We start from the raw sequence: 18769 nt of genomic DNA, 5'->3' as shown, positions 1-18769 counted from the left end.
TGACGATATGGTACAGCATCGTAATGACATACAAGTGGGGAAAAAAATCATCTGAATGTCAAGGTGAGGTATCAAGTCTGACCCTTGGGACTGTTTTTTGAAATAATACCAGAAGTTACTATTGAGTACCTGTGATTCTGAATATCTTTCCATGAACCTAAGACTCTCATTATGTCTTGCTCTCCAGCCTAGATCATGACAGCTTGATAAATCACTTGCTATATTTGCCTTCTCCTTTATTAGGACACAAATTCTGTGGCTGTCATTCAAGGCCCTTTTGTTGCCTCTCTGTGTTTGCTGGGCTGGTACTGATGGATGAGCTCAATAAATAAGGACCGGATACAGCTCATCTATCATTGTAGGTGGAGCTCAGCTCCTGATATGAACAGAGACACTGGATGAGGCACTTCAACCAATGTCGGAGGAAGATATTTTGTGAGAAATCAGTTTTTTAAGTGACTTCTTCAGGAGTCAGCCTTTCCTTTAACATAAGTTGCTTGTGGAATGTGAGACGCCCGTGTCTTCCTTCTAGTCTTATTTTTCTCAGTCTCTGTCTCGATATTCTTGAGTGTGGAACATTCTGTTATATGGCCGGAAAGAATTTCAGTTGATTTTTAACTGCTTACGCCTATGAGTCCAAGTTTTTAGAAAACCATTTGTTACCCTTTCTATGTTATGGGCTTCAATAGCTCTTCTGAGGTCATCTGAAATCTCTTTTGATCAGGCCATATTGAATTTGAGCAGAATTCTGTTGTGAAGAGCATAAAAGCAAAATTATGTGGGTTTATATTTTTGTATGGCAGGGCTGGTCAAATTGGTACCCATGTTGATTGGAACACCTGACTCCAATTACCCTCTTTTCAAATGCCCTTTATGCTCAAGGTACTTGTACTTTTTGCATCAATGACCTTGATTGTTTAAACCAGTGCTTCTCTAACCAGTCCTCAGGGATTCCCAGACGGTCCATGTTTTTGTTGTCTCCCAGTTCCTTGGGAGCTGCCCATAAAGACTAGACAGCATAAATTAACACGCACATGTTGTGTGTTTGATAGATAAGGGAGGAATCCAGATGATTTCAAACTGTTTGTGAACATCATCTCACAATATGCTAATTTGGAACAGTGTGGCTGCATCTGACCTTTGGCTGTGGGAGATCGATCATGACCGGAGAGTAGAATAAGTGGTTATTAGTGCATCGAGCACGCAGCAGTGCAGGTCCCCTTCTCGGTGTGGAGTCCCGCAGAATGCCCTGGCCCCACGCTGCGGCCGCAGATTGAGTAATTTCACAGCTTCGTCAGCAGGAGCAGTCCGAAAGACAATTTTATGGTTGGGCAGCAATCCGTGTAAGTATGAAGCAGCAGCGGAGATGGGCCGCCCCCAGCTCAGTGATCGGCATCACATAATTGAAATGAGTTTAGGTGAAAGTAAATGTGGAGATCAGCACGTTCCCGGTGGCATCTGGAAGACCAGCTTTAGGGAACGTGACGTGATGAGATGTGGAGCCTGGGTGGTCACATGACATGGTGGGGAATAGAACAAACCAGGGTGATTACAAGATTACAATGAGAAGCCAGCCAAAACAGGGTAGTCACATATCATGGTATGGACTAAGCCAAAACAAGGTGGTTACATGATACACTGAACCATCCAATACATGGTGGTCACATGACATGGCATGGACTAAGCCAAAACATGGTGGTCACATGACATGACATGGATTAAACCAAAACATGGTGGTCACATGACATGGTGTGGACTATGTCAAGCCAGGCTTTCCCCCAATGCTCTGTCCTTATTCGGCATTTTCTCTCTCTCCCTTGTATTTCATATCTAAGGTTCTCCTCTGCAGCTGCGTCCTCTCCTGGATCTATTGCTCTACTTGTTCCCTCCCTTAAAGTTCTCCCTTCATAGCCTACTCTTCCCTCTCTTCCCTGTTTTCTGTGCAGGTGACTTCTATTCCCTTCTTTCCAAACTCCTAGGGGAGCGGGAGGACGTTGTGCACGTGCATAAGTATTACCCCCCAGAGGCAGAAAGAGCCCAGGCGGATCTGGTGGCAGAAATCGATAGCATAATCCAAAAGAAGGACCTGCTTGGGCCCAACCCAAGGGTGGACCCCAATGAGAGGGGGAGCACTATTCTCGTGAGGGACAGAATTCACAAATTTCACCAGTTAGAGTCCACTCTTAAGCCCCCCGGGAGGAAGATAATGCCGGCTAAGACGCCAGGTAGCGCCGGGGAGAGAACTCGGAAACAAGGTGGGTCTGAGCCTTGTTTCAAATTGGTTAAAGAAAAGAACAATCATTAAAATAGTTTTATTATTGTTATTATTATTATTCCCTTTTATTTTTCTTTTGAAAGCATTTTCCCCATCTCATTGTACTCAAAAGCTGTAGTCTTTCCAGATATTGCTGTTTTCTGCACGGTACAAATGCAAATCCATTTCAGTGGATTTAGGTCAGATTATAGTGATGATTGAGTTTTTTTGCATTCCGTCTCCTTGGAATCAGGATGGATTTTAATATGAATTCTGTGGCCTGGCATTAGCCTAAGCTGTTGCCGGCGTGTTCAGCATGCGGACATCCGGAGGTTCTTCATGCATGTCACCTTTGTTTCGGTGGAGGGAGGTGCAGAGGTGCGAGTGACTCAGCCTGCCGAGATCTTTCGCATGCGGCTGGAGTCCTTTCCTATACGATTGCGGTCCACATTGATCGCGCTCTGAAGTGTCATAACAAGTATAAATGAGTTTGTGCCAGGCAGCTGCCTCTCTTAAGACATGAAAGGCAGGTGTATGCTTGTTGGCCTTGTGTTCTTAATTGCTATTCCTCCTGGCGTATAGCTTCTGAATATTTAATTAAAAAGCTTTCAGTATTGTTTGTCTGAGTGCTATAGTCATGCCCTTGGGGGAAAAATGCACAGAGGAACTAGCTAGTGTGCATGGAAGACAATAGGATTCCCACTGAGTGGCCTCCCTGTGTTTGTTCAGTGATACTGCGTGTGGGTTCCTGCTTTATAATGATTGATTATAACCTGTCCTCAGGGCCTGTGACATGCGTATTCTTATGATCAGTATTTGCAGTTTCTATGGTGATGTGTAAATATTTGATTTATGAATGTGTAGTCAGTGGTGTTAGTGATACGACTTGTTCTCCAGCAGAAGCAGTCTTTCGTTTGCTTGGTTTGGAAGTACCCTAATTATACTGGGTGGTTGTCTGTAAATGTGGTGTTATGTTGTCATTTTAGCCCAAAGCAGGCACTTTAAGAATCAAATGTGCAGTTCATGCCTTTTTTTAGGAAATTGCCAGATATTCTTGCCTGCAACTGGATGTTAAATTTTCATTCCACATTCTAAACAAAATGTTTATTCCAACGTGTTTAAATCATGACTGAGTTTGTACTGTGTTAATACCGTTGGTGTATCAGGCTACTTGCACACCATCAGAGCGGAAAACAACCTGGCTTCCCCCCCCCCATTCTTAATTTCTCCTTTGATCACTCCATTATTATTTTGTAACCACTCATTAGCATGTGAACCGTCTTTTCCCCAATAATCTCCTTCTGCTTCATTATCCATTTTCAAATGAACCAGGCATTTCATTTGACCGGTTAGCATACCACTTCTAGCTCTAGCGTGCTTCAATTGTCTGTTTCAGCATCTGTTGCCTGTACTCAAACAGAAAGTCCCGTATACCTAAATGTCATCCCTTTAGCATTCAAATATAGCTTGTCACTTGTGTTCCTTGTTCTGTTTACCAAGCTCTGCTGTTGCTGATCAGTGTGCAGCAGCTTACAGCAGGTTTTAACATGTAAATGACATTAAATTTTTAATTGGTGTGCTTGCCATTAGCTGTGTTAGTATCTATACATGTATCCAATATCTTTACTAGGTTTATATAATAGGGACTATTCACTAGATATATTACAATATCTATGTGTGGATTGGGACGTCTGATTGTCCAGTGGTACCATGTGATGGTTTTGTGCTGGAGGCTTATTAACCACAGGTGAGTGAACATTTTTTCTTCTGCAGGTTATCACCTTGAGGAAATGGTGGACTGGCCAGAGGTCCAGCTCCAGTTAGGCCAGGTGTCTGGTTTGGCGGTGGATTCCAGTGACAACCTGGTCATCTTTCACAGGGGTGACCACCGATGGGGCGTGAAGTAAGTGATGCCGGCACATGGGGGTGACCTGCTAACGATTTTTGGGGGGTGCTAATTATGTGGCCTTCACAACAAACTCGGATGCACTCTCATCGGATTACTGCTGCAGCTCTCTGCTAAATGACGATAAGGGAGTCTGGTGCCAAATGTCAGCCGTCTGAGGTTCTTGAGCGATTGATAGTCTTCCAGTAGTGCAGTTAGTTACAGCGGCTTTTCAGACTCTCAGGGGCTGCTTTTTACCTCCCAGTGGAGCATGTTGCCTGAGGTATTGAGCTTTGACCCAATGCTGCTCACCTAAAACACAACAGTTACTCTAATTAAAGTCAGTCTTTTGTTCCCTGACCTTATATCTACTTGTTCAAATGAAATTATATGGAAGGCTCTACTTCAGCAAGAGTTAATGCAACATTAAACTTCTTCATTTTTGCAGCGGGCCAAATTATTTTCAAGGAAATTATATTTAGACTGGAATCATTAACAGAGGCCTGACCACTGCAGATATGGCTAAGATTAATATGCCATAAAGATATTGGGCTCCTATACATATTTAAAGGGATTTCAAGGTCACTGCAAAAAAGTACCTGGTGATATGGAGTTCATCAGGTTACTGGTGTCGGCTTGCTGCGTGTGAGGGCAATATGCAGGGTAGGTGCTGGGAAGAAGTGATTCTAGGATTTTTTTAAGTTGGAGTGGGCATGAGAAGGGCCATAATTCATACAGAGGGACTGTTATTATTAACCAATGATATGTTTGGAATTGGTGAGTGACGGGGAAGGGGCTCTCTGGGTACCAATCAACTTTCAGCTGGGGCCAGTTCCTCTGTGTCCTCATCCCTGGTACTGGGGACAGAATAGCCAGGCACCCATTGTAGATGTGGGGGAAAAAAAATCACCCTAGACAAAGTAGGTGATGTCAGCTGTGACGGGTGCTGATTGGCTCGGGGGTGCAGTTGTGGAGTTATCTCTCTTTATAATAATTTTATGAAAGAACCATCTGCGGCCTTTAATCAGTCAGCCCTAAAAATTGCAGGAAAAAAGCCCATTAAGCTGATACGATCGGCTGCGTTTTCGAACACAGGTGCAGGGTGAGGGAACTGCCATTGCTCCCAGTTTTCCACACACCTGAGTTCTGCTGACCGCAGCCACCAGACTCGAAAGATAATTAATTATCTCGGACACAGGCTCAGCTCTGGCGATCTGCTCTGTATCGTTCACACGCGGCCATGGCGTGAGAGCTCCTGGAGTAGCGTTTTCTGGAATAACATTAACGTGATGAGCACCACTCCAGGGAAGGGGGGGCGGCTTCCGTTCAAGCCGTCCTTGGCTCAGCGCTCCCTGACCCACCTGTCGCGCTTCGGGATGGAAGGGGGGATGGGGGGAATTAATGACGCAGGGCGCAGGTGATGAGGGACGGCCTGGTTCATCCATTCATCAGCCCAAGTGCTGTCAGCAGCCCTAGTACCCGAGACTCTGCACATAGGACATCTCCCTATTCATCAAGTACCACAGTTCAGGCCAGTAACAAATGAGCACTGTGGGTCCGTTCAGCACTGCAATTAACATGCCGTTAAGGGCTCATGACTTCTAATTATACCAAAACAAAAAAAAAACCTTAATGTAGCATTCTGTGTGTGTGCCTTATTAATTCCTCATTTATTTCATTACTGTCAAGTCACACCAACCATATGCAGTAACACGGTATAGAGTGATGTGATGTAACGTTTCCCAGCCCGTGGTGCTACATGAACACCTACAGTGCAGAGAGAGACTGGGCAAGTATAGGGAAAAAATGTAAACATTAGCAACATTAAAAACATGGACACACAATGTAAAAGTAAACAATAATGCAATGTTCTCAGTGATGGAAGCAGCAGAGCATCTAAGTGGTATGTAGGAGTAAATAAATATAAGAAATAATCATGAATAATTAGTATTGGTAACTGGTGCAAATGGCAATAAACTGAGAAAGTGCTGGTGGATGGCAGATTTAGTGTAAAATCCAAATGCCTATGAACTGGTGCATTTAGTGGTTCAGAATACAGATTAAGACAATAACATTTCCAAGAAGATGCTTGTTTGCTCGCTGCAGGAAGAGCAAGTTGCTCATTGATAGTTAATAAAGTGGTTTGCATTTTTTGATATGCCATTTACGGTCTTATCTTATGGCTGGATAGCTATTATATATGGCAATCAAGTCATTTTTTTTTTTTTTCTTTTAGCTCTTTTGACAACCAGCGCATTTACCAGCAGCGTTCGCTGGGTCCAATTCAGCAGTCCACAATCCTGGTGGTGGATCCTGTCAAAGGAAAAGTCCTCAAAGCTTCCGGGAGAAACATGTAAGCACTACACCACACCGCCAGCCTGTGTAGCTAATACAAATCCGCTTAGCTACGTTGAAAGTGGCCTTTTGAACAAACCACCTCGTTTGTCCCAAAACAAGACATTATACGCATTATACCTGAATTAAGTGTTCTCGTGTAACCTTCGTTTAATGCGTGCAGACATTACTTTTTACAGTAAACTGAAGCAGCTTGTGGTGCGAGGATAGGGTACTGAAAAAGCAGTCCTGGGGATTTAGGGTAAACAAGCTACGTTTTGTTTGTCGGATGACATCGAATACATTATTCTGGCCATTTTAGTTTCACCAGAAAGGTCACAACAGGGTTTTGAATCATATTTACGATTAACAGTATATGTCAGTATTAGGCGGACATAAAGGGCAAATGTAAATACAATGACTGAGAAACATTGTATTTTATGCAAGTTTAAATAAAAATGTTTAATGGTGTCTTTTTAAAGCATTCAGTTATAACATTATACTGGTCGTTTGATTTTGCTGATGCTGCTTATATATGTACAGTATCAACCCTAAGCCTGCCTTGCAGGTTTTACCTTCCCCATGGTATAACCACAGACAAGAACGACAACTATTGGGTCACTGATGTAGCACTTCATCAGGTAAACATATTTCTGCTTTGATACATTTTTTTTTTACTTTTGTTTACAATAAATTAGTTGTATGGGCTGCATTTTGTAAAGTTAATTTGAAATATATTACTGGATGTCAGCCTGAAGTTGCCGTTCTTGACCTTGAAGGTCTTCAAGCTGGGACCTGATGGCCGAGATAAGCCCCTGGTAGTCCTGGGGCAGGCTTTCGAACCGGGGGATGACAAGAACCACTTCTGCCAGCCCACCGATGTAGCTGTGGACCCCTTGACTGGGAATGTCTATGTGTCTGATGGCTATTGCAACTCCAGGATCCTCCATTTTTCTGCAGAGGGCAACTACTTGAGGCAATGGGGAGCAGGTAAAGCAGCAGGAGAACAGCCCCAGTCGTGCCATGTGCACACCTCATTTTTACCTTTTAGCATGTTGTATACAGCACACTTTCCAGTATGTGCCTTTCCTATTCATTTCTTAAAATATTGATTCTTCCATATTCAGAAGTAGGGATTTAATCATAGCATTTATTACAATGTTTATCATCGAGTGATCTATCATAGAGTATCAGCTTTCTGTATAGTTTTTGGTGCATTGTGGTAGACTCTGAATGGCATTATAAATCTCTGCAAGCAGGACACTGTTAATTCTGGAGTGATGTAGTACTTAATTAGGGTGTCCGTGGGGTTTGAAAAAGTATTAAACGGTAGTAAATCACATAAGCAAAAATTAAGGCCATTAAAAGGTACACGAGGTATTAAATTTTAGATTTTTTTTAACCACAAATTACTGTTTTGAAGTTTATCTGCTAAATTTTTCACAAATTATTTTAAATGTGGATTAGGCTCAGTCCTTCATTTCTCTGTGATGTTGACGTCATAATCGGTGGTCGGGCGACGCCTTAAACAGTTTGCACGCTGAAGTACATGTTGGCTACTTACACTCAGAAAAGCAGACTGCATTCGACTAGGATTAGGTCTGGCTGCAGCTGACGTGACGTGGAGCGAGATCTGCCGGCGGCCGTAGGGTGGAGTATAAACACGAGGCTGAAGTTGGCTACTCATTCGCAGCTCCTTATTCGGATTTTCTGGTCCACCTTAAATGCTTTGCAGCCCGATGCAATGACATGATTGTGCCTGTAGGGGGACCATTGAGTTACTCCTTTAAAAATCAGATGGAAACAAGGCATGTCATGCTATAGCACACCAAAGTCTGAATGAGAAGCCAGGTTTTTTGTCAATAGTCGGACAAAAAAAATCTGACCATGATGCATTGCGTCAGGACCAGAATGCATTGCTTTAAGCCAATGGGGGTTAACGCTCTCTGGTCGCATATGCAATGCACAACTCATAAATCAGGAATGCTTGGACGAGAGCAGTTAGCCAACTGGGGCAAATCGATAAACTCATTCAAGAAAAAGGCAAACAATTAAGGCACTTGCCATGAGTAGCCTAGTGGATAAAGATATGGACTTGTGACTGAAGAAGTTTAACAAATGCAAGATGTTTTCAAAATCAGTCACTAAATTTATTCTGTAGACCCATGTTCCCTGTTTAAATTCTGTTGTACAGGCCAAGATTGTGTAATATTATAAATCTTTAAATCAGTTTGAAACTTGTTTAAAAACTCAATGTCGTGGGGGTTTTAAAAAATATCGAGTAAGTATTAAAAATGGTATTAAAAGGTGTTAAATTTAAGCTTAGAATTTCTGTATATACCCTGTTAATGAGCTTTTTGTACATTAAAATCAATGGGAAAACCTATACGACATCAGTGAAGCACCCTTTGGTGAAAAATGTGTAACTGTTGTCCCAGCTGTGCTTTATATATATAATTTCTAAGCTGATTATTTTCCACTTGCTGCCCTGTCCGTAAACACTCTCAAGAATAGCTACACCTGCTGATGCTAAACGTTTGATGATGATCTGGCTTCGTTTCAACCGTTAATCGCATTGTTGCTTCCCGCCCTGCTTCAGAGTCTTCAGACAAGCGCAAAAGGATCCCGTTTAAAATTCCACATAGTCTGGCATTTTTGCCAGACAAACGGGAGCTCTGTGTGGCTGACCGTGAGAACGGGCGGATCCAGTGTTTTTTGGCTGAATCTGGACAATTTGTAAAGGAGATCAAGAAGAATGAATTTGGAGGAGAGGTGTTTGCGATCTCCTACTCCCCTGTGCATGGTATGTTTGATGAATTTTCTTTCTTTACTGCATTTTTCAGTGCTGTTCCCCCATAAATATGTATTAGTTTTTGTTTTATAGGTCATACATGCAAAGAATCAATCAGTCAAAGTTGTATTTGTCACATAGTTATACTCAGTACAATGTGCAGTGAAATGCTTGGTTGCCGAGCTCCAAGACTGCGAAACGGGCCATAAGTGTAAAGAGACAAAACATCAAAGAATAATCATAAATATCCACAAACAGTGTCCATTTCACAGTGAAGGTGACAGTGCAAAGAGCCAAATGAATAAATATGTCAGTATTTCCATATGTAAACTGTAGAGTGGGAGTACAGTTAACTGAAATAGAGCATTGTTGTGGGTTGAAATCCCAATTGAGCATACAGAAATGTTTAAATATGTAAATTGTTGCTTTGGATGACAGTGTCAGATGAATGAATAAACAAAATGAAGCGAGTAGATTGGTTTGGGCATGAGTTGGCTACAGTAGAACATTGGTCGCAAAAGGAGTCCTAGACAGTGTCCTCATTTAGGATCGAAATCACCTGGGGAGAAAAAGCTCTGGACTCGTATCAAGGGTTCAACTTATGTATGTTTTTATCCATCAATATGACAAGACATGATCATCTGTCATTCTGGGTTGTTTTTTTTTGTTTTTTTTTTTTTACTTTATTTTATTAAGCATGGTTAATGTCTGTCAGTTTTAACAGTACTGCGCTCAGTGTTCTGTGCTTATATTAAGTTGCCCTTAACACTCCATTTAAAAATGTGTCTGGTTTAAGACCTTGATGGCTGATATCACCTTTTTTAGCAGTGAAAGTTAGATGTGTTTCAGTCACAAAACAGAGAGATCATATGAAATGTATTATTTTTGCAACTTAATGGGCCAAGTGCTATGAGAACAATCATTTCAAATGTTTAGTTTTAACTTGTATCCATTTAGCATAAAAGCAGAAAAATTAGCTATTGATCCATCTGTCCATCTTCCAACCGCTTACCCAATTGTGGTTTGAATTATCTGTAAACTGGCTTGAATACTTTTCAGCTGTATAGCTATGACAGACTACTGTGACTCAGTACTTTTAGGAAATTGAGTTAAATGTGCGTGCTGAAGACCGAGTTTACTGTGTCCAGTTTTTATTGCCACTTGATTCTTTTGGAGCTGCATGTGTTGACTGCTGCATATATACACCAAAAATATGTTGAGGATTCATCCTCACTGTCTCGGGTTATTTTTCAGTAGTTTGTCCATCTATTTAAAGCCATTTTGCTTTGTGCTTTTAGGAGGCCTGATATATGCGGTTAACGGGGAATCTACTTATGGTCAGTCGGCCCCACCACAGGGATTCGTGATCAGCTATTCCACCAAAGAAATCCTGGATTATTTCAGCCCAGATACTCAAGTAGGTTATTTTATTTATTTCTCTATAATATGCAGTTCTTTTCAGTTGTTTGTGCTTTTATCTCTCTCTGAGTCAACAGATCCTCTTATTATATTACTTTACTTATCTACTTTGCTTTGCTTTTTTTCAGATTAGTCATTGAAAGTGATTTTATTGTTCCACTTTGCCCATCAAATATGTGTTTAATTTATCTAATCCAAAACACAGGCTCTCCACTGAAGGGCCGCAGGGTAATACTGCTCTCTGGGTCTATTCTAGCTTCGCTAAAATAAATATATGGATAGTAAGTCATCTGACCTCTTCACTTTTCTGAGGAAAAATGCATCTGCTAAGAGAGCAGGTTTTCCCCGCTGCCTCAAAGCTGCAAACTCTCACGAGAGGCTTTGTTTTTTCCGCCTCAGTCTCTCTGCATGCTGCTCAAACTGGCATGTAGTTTAATCACCAGAGAGCAGAGACATTTCTCTCTGTGTGTGTGTGTGTGTGTGTGTGTGTGTGTGTGTGTGTGTGTGTGTGTGTGTGTGTGTGTGTGTGTGTGTGTGTGTGTGTGTGTGTGTGTGTGTGTGTGTGTGTGTGTGTGTGTGTGTGTGTGTGTGTGTGTGTGTGTGTGTGTAACTTTCCGTATTTGGATTTTCAGTTGCCAGTGGCTACCTTCCTCTGGGATTACACTTCTGGGTCCTTGCAGCATGTCCTGCTGCCTGTTTATCTTGCCCTATTTTTTTTGTATTGGTTTTTACTTATCTGCCAATAACATACTGGATGAGCTGTATGTATGTGAGAGGACAGTGCTCATGGTTGCGTTTTTCTGAATTCCTATATTATGACCATCGATTGCAGCATTGACCTTTCCAGTTGATGACAAAAAGGCATTAAAAAAAGCCATGTAAAAATGTTTTTGATACATTTTACCTTTTCAAGATGCTATTGCACTGAGCTGCTGGATTGATTATATAGATATTAAGGTAATTGTTGCTACCCATTCAGTAATTATTGGATTATTAAGCTAATCTTTCATGCCCTTTCACACAGGAGTTCAAAATGCCACATGACATTGTTGTCACCAAGGACGGAAGTGTCTTTGTTGGGGATGTAGCCACTGATACGGTCATAAAGTTCATCTCTGCTGAAAGTAAGTTAATTTCGTTAGGTGACCAGCTGTTAACGGCCTGAAGCCCATGTAATACCGGGCTGCCCTGGCCCTGGGCTCCAGCCACATTAACAGCCGGCATCTTCGTAGAATTAAGGAGATACAGTTGGTATTGGGCTACATGGTAATCAGTGCAGCCTTGCTAATGAGAGCTACAGTGAACCTTCTGGGAACCTCAGCTGCTTAAAACAACCACAGGCTAAGTTCATAAATTGCGATTTAGTGTGATTAGAGGGTGGGATCAAGATTGACCTAACCCTCTGTCATGCTCACCCGCGTAGGCTGCAGATATCTTTATTCTTTTATTCTTATTCTTAATTCTTAAAACCATCACTGTGATTAATGAAATTCTTATTTTGCAATATTTCAGTACAGCTAAAGTAGCTCATGTGTCTGTTGAATGCCAAATGTTGTTTGAACTAAACAACAAGCCAGAGACCCAAGAAAAGATGAAAAAGTATGAATTGCTTAATTAAACAATTTATGGCTCTCCCATTAGGCGCATTTGCAGTATTTAAAGCTGAGAGAACTCCTTAATTTCTATTTGTTTCAGAAGCCGAGCATCGTTCTGTGAAAAAAGGTGGAATCGAAGTTCAGGAAATTGAAGGTGAGGCTTCTGGCTATGATGTTTTCATATGTCAGACTTTTAAGGCTAATCTACACTATAAAAAGACTCAATTTGCATGCGTCTACCATGACAGATGCGCTTTAGGCCAATTTACAGCTAATATACTAAACAACACATATTCAACATACTATGTTTGTCAACCATATGGTGTGATAGTCAGATCTGAAATTTTATTAAAAAAAAACTAATTGACCTTTTGTTGACGAAATTCCTGCTGATTGGTTTATCTGAATCCATTGCAGTTTTGTAGCTTGTTAGGTGGTAGTAAATCTGCAGGTTGGAGTAATTCTGGTTCAGTTGATATATGCAACTTTAATAAATTAGTCACTCAATTCAGACCAAATGAGCATGTAACCAGAGAAACAAAATCACGAATGATGATGATGGTCATGTGACTCATTGCACTCGTGTGATCGGGCAGGACGAGGCTGTTTATACAACGAGTGTTCAGAGTGGAACAGTAACGCTCCCTGTTTCGTCGTCAGGCCGATAAGCCTCACCCCTCCCTCAGAGCCATTTCTCAGTTTATAACTGCATTCCTCCTCTTTTCCAGAGACGGAGACGTTCGTCCAGACCCATCTGAAACCGCTGCTGGAGCTTCCGGCACAGCCACCTGAAGCCGCCCCACAGGAAACCCCAGAGCCACCCCGGAAGCTCGAAGAGAAGCAGAAAATGGAGAGCAAGGCCAAGCAGAGTGCGCAAGGCGTGTCTGTAGCCATCATTACCACCCTGCTGCTTATCCCCCTGGTGCTGGTCATTGCCATTGGGGTGTTCCTACGTTGGAGGAAAACCAGGATGTACAGAGGTGGGCCTCTGTTCCCCATAATTTTTCCCCCTTAGCCACCTCAGTTAGCGGGTCCCCCTTAGCCACCTCAGTTAGCGGGTCCCCCTTAGCCACCTCAGTTAGCGGGTCCCCCTTAGCCACCTCAGTTAGCGGGTCCCCCTTAGCCACCTCAGTTAGCGGGTCCCCCTTAGCCACCTCAGTTAGCGGGTCCCCCTTAGCCACCTCAGTTAGCGGGTCCCCCTTAGCCACCTCAGTTAGCGGGTCCCCCTTAGCCACCTCAGTTAGCGGGTCCCCCTTAGCGTGCTCTACCCCACATCACTGGCAGTCATCTCTTCTTCTATCAGTGTCAGTTTAATTGCAGAATGAATTATATAAATTCTTGCATTTTTTGTTTTGCCTTAGATGACAGCGAAGTGAAATTGGAGCCCAGTTCCTCTGGGGGATTGCTGGAAAAAATTAGGGGTAAGTGAGCTGATGTACATATTTAATCAGACGTTCAGCAATGAGAATTTATGCAATGTTGGGTGACCTTAACTTAGTATCAGTTGGAAAGAGGAAGGAAAATCATTGCCCTGGTCACCTTTCAGACAAAATATACTGAAAGCTACAATTGAGTGAAATGAGGAGGGCAGGGCAGCCATAGTCATAATGAGGATAGGGATTAAAGAGGGTCAGCAAAATGTTTCACATTTAGGGAAGGATGACAGCAATGTACAATGAAATGGATTGTAATGCTAGAACATAATTTAAAAAAGTGACTGGGGAGAAAAACGTTTAGCATTTTTCTTTGTTGCTTTTTATGAATGGGTTGAAGCCATTTTTAAAAGATCACAAGACTCTCGTAGCTAGCAGCCAGCTGAGGCATGCTAAGTGGTCTGCCTCATTTATTATATTTTACTTCTGAATAAAGATGAAGGCAGAGTTGGGACAGAACTGCTGCTTTTCCCAAGCACAGCCCACATCTGAGTCACATCATCTGTCGGTTATGACCACAAATCCCCGGGTGGAGTGAAGCATAAGTCACCCAGGGTGTCTCTGTCTCAGGGGGCTGCAGGCTTCTGCACTGCAGAGGGCCCTGCGTGACCCAAACTCTGCTTTCTGCGGGCTGCCACAGGGTCGGAAAGGAACTGGATAGGAGTGTTTTAAATGCTATATGACTGTGTGATGTATTGAAATTTAAACTAATACAGTATCGATCATGACGCCAGATTGTGGGGTGTGGTGGAAATGTCAGGGGAGCCACGAGTAAGGCTTGTTGTCCGTGTCTGAGCGTGAAATCGATCTGCGGCAGCCGTCTGTATGACCTTCCCTGGCTACTGCTGCTCATTGAAGCAGAGTATGCATCCTTGGGGGCCGGGGGTGTGCCGCAGCTGTCCGGGCCGCATGCCGCAGGGGAGGCCGCAGGCTGACTCACCTCCAGTGGATGATCTCATCAGACTGCCCAGAGTGATCCCTTCAGTTTTAGCGTCGTGTAGCCTGTGACACTGGTGACCTGATGTGGCCGAAAAGGCACTGCCACCGTCTGGATGGAGGACTTGCAGCCCCCTCTTTTGGATACCTGATATCTGATCAACCTCGACGGCTGTAGTAGACATCTTTCGTCTGCTACCTCCACTCCCACGGGGCTCCCTTGGATCAAGCACATGGGGCCCATGGTGGCTCGTAGTGTAACCTAAATTAAGGCTCACAATTTCTTGAACAAGGCTGTCGTGGTATCCGCCGGAATTTGGTAGGCATGCAAGTGGGCTGCTCCTCTCTCAGGAAAACGAAACAAAAAACATTTTTTCCTGGAGTTTTGTGTCATAACTCATTTCTTTTGTACTCTCCCCACCTAATCATTACACCTGTTTTTTTAGGTTGAGTAGTCCATGCCACAGTTAAACTCTGGTCAATTCAGGCATAATTGCAGTAAGTCCCAGTAGCCCTGCACGCCTCAGTGATCTGACCTTGGGGGTTCTGCAGTAATGTTGCAGCGGGAAGCCTGAGTCCCTCTAGAATTGAGTCTCAAAAAAGACTCCGGGAGCCAGTGGCTCCACATTGTGAAAACAGCAGACGTGTCGGTCTTGGTGCTGGAGCAGAATGAAAAGACCTTTCAGTGCAGCGTCCCCTCTTTCGGCTGTCTGCTCTACACAGGAACTTCCCCTGAAAGTGCCTCCTTTTCTGTGACAGATGGTCCATCCTCCGCAGGTCCGGGCTGTGGTGAGGGCGCTGATACGGGTCAGCACTATCCTGTGGAAATGTTTCATTGCACTTGTGCATAGGAATTAAATGTCTCAAAGTATGGAGAAAGTGCCCTCTTGGGCAAAATCCATCCCTGCATTTTGGAAACCTAGGTTATACTGCTGATGGTTTTTTTTTTAGTTTAGCTGAGGAGGGAAGAACAGCTGCCCGATATTAAAGACGCAGCATAAAGTAAATTCTGAAGATGGTCTGCTTTGATAGTGTGGGTTTAGTCAATGAATGCAGATCTCCAGAACTTTCATTTGCATTCAGCTATCGATTTGTCTTGACAAGATGCAGGTATATGACTTACAGAGTTGGGTAATTCAGGTCCAGACTGGGATTTTTTTTCAACCATCCAGTTGAGTACTCTGTGACTCTGTGACTGTGACTCTTTATGCTCAACTGGTTGGTTGAAACGAAATCTTGGCCTGGACTTTTACTGTCTGGACCTGAATTACCCAACTCTGGTGACTTATCGTAATGCTGTGAATATTTTGTAATGGATAATATTATTATGGATCTGCACGGATTGCTCAATGGGAAGCCACCTCACTACCTGAGTGTGTGTGAGAGTGTGTGTGAGAGTGTGTGTGAGAGTGTGTGAGAGAGTGTGTGTGTTTTTGCATAGATCACATTTGAGGACCAAATTGTCCCCAAAGTGTAGTAAAACCTGAAATTTACTTACTTTTGGGGACACTTCTTCAGGTCCCCATTTGGATAACCTCAGTTTTATAAAAATCTGTGAATGCAATCAAAAAAGTAAAGTCTTGTATTTAGGTTGGTTACTTATGGTTAAGGTTAGGGATGGGTAGCGGTTAAGGGTGCCATGTTTGGGATTAGGGTTTTCCCCATAGAAATGAATGGACGGTCCCCATTTAGATAGGTAGACCAACTTGTGTGTATATAGAGTTTCCATCTTCTCTCCATGTCACATTGATTTCCTTCTTCAGTAGAAGGACATGGTGTCAGGTTCATTGGCATCTCTACCATAGCCTTGGTGTCTCATTGCGTGTGTTTGTGCCCTGTGATGGACTGGCATCCCATCCAGGGTGTCCCCTTGACTCGCTCCTTGTGCTTCCTGCGATAGGCTGCAGGCCCCCCGCAGGCCTGCGCTGAATAAATGGTAGGGGGGCAGTATGACTCAGTAATAACTCTCAGAAGTCGAATGCAGCCCCATCATGTTGTCCAGATGGCTGTGTGAAGGCAAACATTCAGATTATATATTTCCAGCTTTTGTCTGGTATGACGTCACCTTGACATTTTGAGCCAAATCACGAACTCACACATCCGAGTTAACAAAGGTTGCCTTGGTTTTATCTACAGATTAGTCACCCTGGTAAACAGAGACCTCTCTTTGTAGAACGTATATAGGAATTAGATTCTTTAAAATGTTTTTTTTTATTTTATTTTTTTGCCTTCCAGTATTGATTTTTTTCAAGGTCTCAGCACATTTTAACTGGTCTGAGCTAATGAGACCAGACATGATTTTAGCAATGAGCAAACATTCATCATCCATTTTCCATAAGTGCTTATCCTGTACAGGATTACAATTGGGCCTTGAGCTCATCCCAGGAAGCAGAGCACAAGGACAGGGACACTATGAACAGGACGCTGGTACACCACAGGGTGTACACACACACACACACACACACACACACATATACACACCCTTGGACAGTCACATCTTACAGGCGATTTACAGACATCGCTTCACCAAACTGCATGTTCTTGGGTTGCAGGAATATAGGGAGGAAACCCAAAGTCTGAGAGAATGTAAGAAATCCTCACACACAGCACTGGCCCATCACTCAGCCCACCATAAAACGACTTATGCAGGGGTGTATATGGGAAGCTGATCGGCCCCCAGAGTGCCCCCTCCCTGTCACTCACTGATTCAAAACACATCATTGGCTAATAAGGTTAGCCCCTCTTATGCCCCACCTTCGGATATCCTAGAATCACCCCTGCTTATATAAAGAATTCATGGTTCAGGAGAACTTTCAATTTATTGTCCAGAAAAATAAAATCGTAAAACCCCGTCGTCTATTTTTATCGCACACAGGAAAAGCCGGTGGAGGCCTGAACTTGGGCAACTTCTTCGCGAGTCACAGGGGCTACAGCCGCAAAGGCTTTGACCGGCTGAGCACCGAGGGCAGTGATCAGGAGAAGGATGACGAGGACGCCACCGACTCGGAGAACGAGGAATACTCAGCCCCGCCCCCCGCCGCCTCTGCCTCCTAGGGGCATGCTGGCCCCCGCCCGGCGCGCCACGCGGCCCAGCCACAGCCCGGCTGTTAATGCTGCCCGACCTTCTTGCTCATGCGTTCAGGATGTATTTTAATTGTATATGTAATTGTTCGTATTGGCTGCCAATTTTTTATTTATTTGCGCAAAATTCCTTCATGGAGAACTATGACCACCACTTTATAAGATAACGGGGCCAGATTTCAAAAAAGAAAATGGTTATATCACAGGATTAACTTGATATTTTAGCCTAACGGGGAGATTGGATTTTCGTTTTTCTTGTTAACAGCTGAAGTAGAATTTCTTCCAGAAACATGAGTTAAATGGCATTTTTAAGTTTCCAGATTAATGATCTTTTGTTGACCACTTTTATCTGTGCCTTTTAAATTATGTATGCCGCCTTCTGCAGAACCTGTTATGAAAGATGTGCCACATTTCAGAAAGAGCTGCTAATGTCACCTGTATTTTCAAATTCATTATTGCATTTGTTGAAAAGAGATTATAATTATATTTATCATGTATCTAAACTGTATTTACTCAATTTTCCAAGCAGATGTGAGATGTGTCTGATATTTATTGTGACATACTGAGGTTTTATGGTCAGAACACTATTTTCAGTAACAATGTTATTTGTGTAATAAAGTGTCTGCAAAGCATTGAATGTGCTCCTGACATCTTTGTGAAAGTTCATTTGTTTTTATTGTTGTAATACAATTGATATTATTTAGGCCCCAAAAGAACACCTACATATCCTTTGAGGGGCACTGGAAGACAAGTCCTAGATCCACACCCATCCATCCATCTATCTACAGACTGAACAAACGGTGGGCTTGTAACTCCCAGCCCTGTAGGCATGAGGCTATAGTATTACTTACTGAGCTACAACAGCAGTATTAAAAAAAAAAAAAAACTAACAAATATAGCCTTGAACAGAGGATCTTCATTGTTGGGAAAGAGATCCATTGATCAGTTGCATCATGTTTGAAAACAACCATCAGTCTTACAGCTGTCCATCCAGGGAAATGTTACTGGAGCCTACTGCAGGCAGCACAAGCCAAAAGGTAG

The 18769-nt window shown here is 43.0% G+C and overlaps 1 protein-coding gene across 5 annotated transcripts in view; it reads left to right on the top strand.

The window, feature by feature from the left end:
- pam (peptidylglycine alpha-amidating monooxygenase) overlaps positions 1–18360 on the top strand; it is a 56199-nt gene extending 37839 nt beyond the window's left edge. For 3 of the 5 annotated variants that reach the window (XM_049019371.1, XM_049019372.1, XM_049019373.1), the window contains 12 exons: positions 1947–2255; positions 4028–4157; positions 6376–6492; positions 7042–7114; positions 7253–7463; positions 9073–9276; positions 10563–10681; positions 11708–11807; positions 12379–12432; positions 13007–13258; positions 13640–13699; positions 17523–18360. In XM_049019371.1, the coding sequence (XP_048875328.1) occupies positions 1947–2255; positions 4028–4157; positions 6376–6492; positions 7042–7114; positions 7253–7463; positions 9073–9276; positions 10563–10681; positions 11708–11807; positions 12379–12432; positions 13007–13258; positions 13640–13699; positions 17523–17701 (1808 nt within the window). In that variant the 3' untranslated portion in view covers positions 17702–18360. The remainder of the gene's footprint in view (positions 1–1946; positions 2256–4027; positions 4158–6375; positions 6493–7041; positions 7115–7252; positions 7464–9072; positions 9277–10562; positions 10682–11707; positions 11808–12378; positions 12433–13006; positions 13259–13639; positions 13700–17522) is intronic. The other 2 variants (XM_049019374.1, XM_049019375.1) reach the window with 2 other exon arrangements.
- The last annotated feature ends 409 nt before the right edge of the window (positions 18361–18769 follow it).

This window comes from Brienomyrus brachyistius, chromosome 7 (genome assembly GCF_023856365.1).
Source record: "Brienomyrus brachyistius isolate T26 chromosome 7, BBRACH_0.4, whole genome shotgun sequence".
In the NCBI taxonomy this organism is placed as follows: domain Eukaryota; kingdom Metazoa; phylum Chordata; class Actinopteri; order Osteoglossiformes; family Mormyridae; genus Brienomyrus; species Brienomyrus brachyistius.
The sequence above is the reverse complement of the archived record's forward strand: the minus strand, read 5'-3'. Positions and strand labels throughout refer to the sequence as shown.